Genomic DNA, 6405 nt, shown 5'->3' on the forward strand with positions numbered 1-6405 from the left:
CCCCTGAGGCCTAAACCTGTAAGCTTGCAGCAGCTGCCTGTCTCTAATGTAACACACAAGCTACTAACTAAAATACAATGTCTATCTAACTAACAACAATATAGGTGTATATGGCAGGTGTAGGTGAGCAAAAACGCTAGGTAAATGATCACAATAGAGCACTTGCTAAGCCAAAGCACAAAGGAGCAACTCTCTCTCTGTACAAGTCTCAGGCAAGCATGGAGAAACGGAACATGGCGGCCGCTATTTATAGGGTAGGGGCTGGCCAGGGTCCCCCTCTGTGATTGGCTGCCGTCAGAGGGCCTGGGAGCCCTCTGATTGGCTCTAAGGACATCAATCTGGGCTATGACGCTATTCGAGCTCGGTACCGAGCTCGAATAGCGCCGTTTGCTCGAATAGCTCGAATAGTGAATGGGCTATTCGAGTGTACTCGGATAGCCCATTCGAATAGCTACAGCTATTCGGAGCTCGAATACCGAGCTCGGATAGCTGAAAAAGAGCTCGAATATTCGAGCTACTCGAATATTCGAGCTCTGCTGAGCACCACTAATCCATATTCCATTTTTAGGGCCGCCTCTTCCCTCCTAATTTAGTTGTGACTTGGATTATTGGATAGTGGAAGGATTGCTTGATTATCTGGTGTTAAATAGTTTTATCCAATGTGTTGTAATCATGTGATGGAATTTATGAATGGATACTTACTCAGCAGCTGGAACAATCCTTACATCACTTTGTTTCCTTGATTAGTTTGTGTTTGCTCTTTAGTGGCATTTGCACATATTGATTGATTGGTGCAGGACGCCCACAGTGTGTTTTTTATAAACATAGCAGTGATAAGGTCCTCCCGTATATAAGACCAACCAGCCAGCCCGCAGTCACATATCCCAAGCATCCCAAACATGACCCCCTTCCTAGTGCTGGCACTGCTGGTTGCTGGAGGTAAGTGTGGGGAGAACAGGGTACTATTTCCTACTTTTAGTAATGTGGTAGTCTGTTATTATTCAGGAAAATGTGTAGGAGCAGTGTGCGATATAGTGGAAGTTAAGAAGCCATGTTATATAAATTCAGTTTATTGAGAGGAATTTTTAAACTGAGAGGAATCTTTTTTCTCAAAGTATAGTTTGGACAATCTACTGCAGTATAATATAAAACAAGGGTCAGTTTATAAGACACATGCTAAGAGTTTTATTGACAACTCAAAGCACCGTTGATGTGTTTCGTTGGTAATACCGCTTCATCAGGAAGGGTGCCAAGTGAGTATCAGTGGAGCATGTAACTAAAAAACTCAAACCTAAGTTTATGTACAAAAGAAATTCTAATCTTTCTGGAGGTCTCAAAAATCAATGTAATAACTCCATCGTAAAGTTTGCACCTGCCTCTAAAAACAACATGCCAAAATGTAGACAAAATCTTCCACGCAGTGGTGTACCTAAGGAGCTATGGGCCCCAGTGCAAGCTTTACCTTGGGCCCCCCAAGCACTCTATACAGAACAAGGGATATGGTACGCCAAAACTTGCCAAGGACAACTACAGCGTCAGAGGTGCAGGGGGGGGGGGCGTGTTAATGATAACCACTATTCATAGCATCATATGGTAGTTTATACAGCACAATCTATATTAAAGGGAACCTGAAGTGAGAGGTATATGGAGGATGCCATCTTTAGTTGCCTGACTGCTGAGCTGATGTAATGCCTCTGAAGCTGCCTCCCTCAACCCTACCTACTAAATTCAGGCCAAAGTATTTCATAATATACTGAAAATTATCATTATGTGATATGAATGATATTGTATTATATTATGTTTAAAGAGAACCCGAGGTGTGTTTAAAGAATGTTACCTGCATACAGAGGCTGGATCTGCCTATACAGCCCAGCCTCTGTTGCTATCCCAAACCCCACTAAGGTCCCCCTGCACTCTGCAATCCCTCATAAATCACAGCCTGCTGTGAGGCTGCGTTTACATCTGTAGTGTCAGCCTCAGCTGCTCCCCCGCCTCCTGCATAGCTCCGGTCCCTGCCCCTGTCCCTTCCCTCCAATCAGCAGGGAGGGAAGGGATGCAGGCGGGGACTGGAGTTCTGCAGGAGGCGGGGAGAGCAGCAGACTGACACTATAGAGATAAACACAGCCAGCTCTGACAAGCTGTTTGTCAGCAGCGTGGCTGTGATTTATGAGGGATTGCAGAGTGCAGAGGGACCTTAGGGGGGTTTGGGATAGCAACAGAGGCTGGGCTGTATAGGCAGATCCAGCCTCTGTATGCAGATAATATTCTTCAAACCCACCTCGGGTTCTCTTTAATCATGTATTTTGTTATCCAGCATCCAGCTGTGGAGTCTCCAAAACCCCGCCCTCCATATCCCGAGTGGTAAACGGGGAGGAAGTGGTGCCGCACAGCTGGCCGTGGCAGGTGAGTGACTTTACAAAACACGTAATACCTCTAATATCTGTATATTTATAGCCAGGTGTGAATGTTATTCCACCAATCATTTGCGATTGTTTTATTTACTGCACAGAGAGTCATTTTAGCTTGAGAATCACAGAAGTGATGCAAAGTCTAATGTAAAGTGTAGTGTTGGAGCATCTGGTCAGTAATGGTACATTCTCCTGGGAAATTCTCCTTCTGATAAAGCTGTTAAGGAGCTCTGGCCTGGTCTCAGACACGCCTCTTGTAGACTTACGGAGCTTCTTTTTATGTGATGATGTCACTTTATTGCTCCTCCCACACAACTGCCTAAAAGGGCGATTCCTGGGAAGCTTTTTTTCAGGGAACCTTTTAGAACTGTTCAGTTTTTCTTACTTGAATTTTTTAATGTCTAAGCATTTAAAGAGGAAATATATTCAAGAAAATACATTGCATGTTCTTGATATGCACAATAAGGGAAAGAGGCGCCCTGATTTGAATAAAAGCTTTTAAAACCAGTTTAAAAACGAAAAAGAAAAATGAGGTATCTTACCTCAATGACGAAATCTCTGTAAACTTACAAAAGATTTTTATTTGAGCACAGGCAACGCGTTTCGCGGGTCTGAGCCCGTTTCCTCAGGCCAATACAGTGCCTAGAACAGCAGAAAGAGTTCCTCAATGTACATACATATACATATTTCATAAAAAATTATAAAAATAATAACGGTCAGAGTACATATATAAATGAATAAATAGCATAACATGATTTAATTTGGCAGATTTATCCATGCCCTAATAGTTGATTCCATGCTGTGCATATGCAAACGCATATTTATGCGCACGCACACACACATCAAAGAGAACACACTACTGTATCTCATATCTAAGGGCAAACTTGATGGTTTAGTCTAAGCTCCATTTGCCGTAATGCACAATACCATTATTATTATGCACCTTCTAGATGAATGATAAATATATAATATATATAGATATATATATGGAAAAAATAAATTATATACAGACCAAGGAAGAAAAAAAAAAAAAAAAAAGCTGGGGGGGGGGGGGGGGGGGGGGTTCCATTGATGATAATGTATGCATCATCAATTAAAAAGAACTAGGAACATAGTGGATAGTGTTCGAAAATTAGCCATGCGCCCATAGGAATGATATAATATAAAACACAGATATCTAGCAATGTATAAAAAATATAAACATATATATACACATATATACACATACATACATACACAACAACATAGGAAATACTAAAAACTTGGCCAGTTCTAAACAAAGACAAAATCCAGGCAGCGCTGCAAGCATTTCACAGTGTTGCTCTGCATAAGTAAAAGGAACTGGTCACTGACTTTTAAAAGCATTGCAGTACATTGTGCACAGCATAATACATGTTCAGTCAGCAGGGGGAGTAAAAAGGCAGGATACAATGGAGACCAGAAAACAACGTTGTAATACTCACCAAATGACAGAAATCATGTAGCATAGGGAGCCTCTACAGGACATTCCCTGTCTCTGCATTATATAACCTTACTTGATTTGTTTAAGCAGCTGCAGGTCTGCACACTCTCAGCAGATTAGGGAAGGGGAGGGTGCGTGATGATGTAATTACAGGAAGTAGTGGTGGGGCCATATTGGAAAGGGGCATAGCATAGGAAGGCAATGCATTTTGCCAGTCCTACGCTGGATTCATAGAAAAGATAGGACCAGGAGTTGATGTATTAAATTATTTGGCCACTAGATGGCGATGGGACTTTCTCATTAGCATCTCATTGCTAGTGGACTGGATTTCTGTTACTTATAGTGATAGATTTTGACAGTTAGTTGGTGAAAGACAAAATATATATTAAAATACATTGGTGCAATAGTGGATTATTTAGATAAATATCTAATAGTTACCACTAACTATTAGATATTTATCTAAATAATCCACTATTGCGCCAATGTATTTTAATATATATTTTGTCTTTCACCAACTAACTGTCAAAATCTATCACTATGAGAACAGAAATCCAGTCCACTAGCAATGAGATGCTAATGAGAAAGTCCCATCGCCATCTAGTGGCCAAATAATTTAATACATCAACTCCTGGTCCTATCTTTTCTATGAATCCAGCGTAGGACTGGCAAAATGCATTGCCTTCCTATGCTATGCCCCTTTCCAATATGGCCCCACCACTACTTCCTGTAATTACATCATCACGCACCCTCCCCTTCCCTAATCTGCTGAGAGTGTGCAGACCTGCAGCTGCTTAAACAAATCAAGTAAGGTTATATAATGCAGAGACAGGGAATGTCCTGTAGAGGCTCCCTATGCTACATGATTTCTGTCATTTGGTGAGTATTACAACGTTGTTTTCTGGTCTCCATTGTATCCTGCCTTTTTACTCCCCCTGCTGACTGAACATGTATTATGCTGTGCACAATGTACTGCAATGCTTTTAAAAGTCAGTGACCAGTTCCTTTTACTTATGCAGAGCAACACTGTGAAATGCTTGCAGCGCTGCCTGGATTTTGTCTTTGTTTAGAACTGGCCAAGTTTTTAGTATTTCCTATGTTGTTGTGTATGTATGTATGTGTATATATGTGTATATATATGTTTATATTTTTTATACATTGCTAGATATCTGTGTTTTATATTATATCATTCCTATGGGCGCATGGCTAATTTTCGAACACTATCCACTATGTTCCTAGTTCTTTTTAATTGATGATGCATACATTATCATCAATGGAACCCCCCCCCCCCCCCCCCCCCAGCTTTTTTTTTTTTTTTTTTTTTCCTTTTCTTCCTTGGTCTGTATATAATTTATTTTTTCCATATATATATCTATATATATTATATATTTATCATTCATCTAGAAGGTGCATAATAATAATGGTATTGTGCATTACGGCAAATGGAGCTTAGACTAAACCATCAAGTTTGCCCTTAGATATGAGATACAGTAGTGTGTTCTCTTTGATGTGTGTGTGCGTGCGCATAAATATGCGTTTGCATATGCACAGCATAGAATCAACTATGAGGGCATGGATAAATCTGCCAAATTAAATTCATGTTATGCTATTTATTCATTTATATATGTACTCTGACCAGTATTATTTTTATAATTTTTTATGAAATATGTATATGTATGTACATTGAGGAACTCTTTCTGCTGTTCTAGGCACTGTATTGGCCTGAGGAAGCGGGCTCAGACCCGCGAAACGCGTTGCCTGTGCTCAAATAAAAATCTTTTGTAAGTTTACAGAGATTTCGTCATTGAGGTAAGATACCTCATTTTTCTTTTTCGTTTTTAAACTGGTTTTAAAAGCTTTTATTCAAATCAGGGCGCCTCTTTCCCTTATTGTGCATAGTTATACCCCCGTACATGTTTGTCCGAGGGGTGGTGACAGAACACCCGTTGTTTTACCACGGTTAATGTTTTGTGCATCCTTTTTCATCTAAGAGAGCGACCGCAACCAGGTCCGTCCAGGACCACCCCGAGTGGAGTCGGGTTTATGGTCTCCACCTGCTTCCTGTGGTCGGTTGCCCCTTGCAACCCTCCTTTGTGAGTAGCCCTTTCAATCAATTGATTTCTCCACACACCTACTATTGACATACTGCACTATCGGGCTCCCTTTTTTGTCTCCTGTATCTTTTTTTTTTTCCCATAGGGTGCCAAGACACCCCAACCACGAATGTTCTTGATATGATCATTCAAAATGAATATCAGAAAGTAGACTTTTTTTTTTAGCTAGGACTTATGATACTTCGGAGGTTTTTCTAAGAACTTGGCTATACAGGACCATATATATATATATAGATTGATTTAATAACACTGGTTGGAGACTCTGGCCCATATGCAATTAACGTTTTCTCCTGGGAGATAATTTTTCATCTTCTATTTAAATAATTTTCCAGCACTTTTCAACTGGAAAAAAATACCAAACAGTTGGTGAAAAAGTAGTATAAAAATTATTGTGACTATTGTCTTGTTTTCTGGTGGCTTAAAA

At 40.4% G+C, this 6405-nt stretch overlaps 1 protein-coding gene across 1 annotated transcript in view; it reads left to right on the plus strand.

Moving 5' to 3' along the window:
- Positions 1-899: 899 nt before the first annotated feature.
- Positions 900-6405, plus strand: part of LOC137522283 (chymotrypsin-like elastase family member 2A) — a 13054-nt gene continuing 7548 nt past the window's right edge. The window contains exons 1-2 of the mRNA XM_068242314.1: positions 900-939; positions 2315-2403. Coding sequence (XP_068098415.1) covers positions 900-939; positions 2315-2403 — 129 coding nt within the window. The remainder of the gene's footprint in view (positions 940-2314; positions 2404-6405) is intronic.

This window comes from Hyperolius riggenbachi, chromosome 6 (genome assembly GCF_040937935.1).
Source record: "Hyperolius riggenbachi isolate aHypRig1 chromosome 6, aHypRig1.pri, whole genome shotgun sequence".
In the NCBI taxonomy this organism is placed as follows: domain Eukaryota; kingdom Metazoa; phylum Chordata; class Amphibia; order Anura; family Hyperoliidae; genus Hyperolius; species Hyperolius riggenbachi.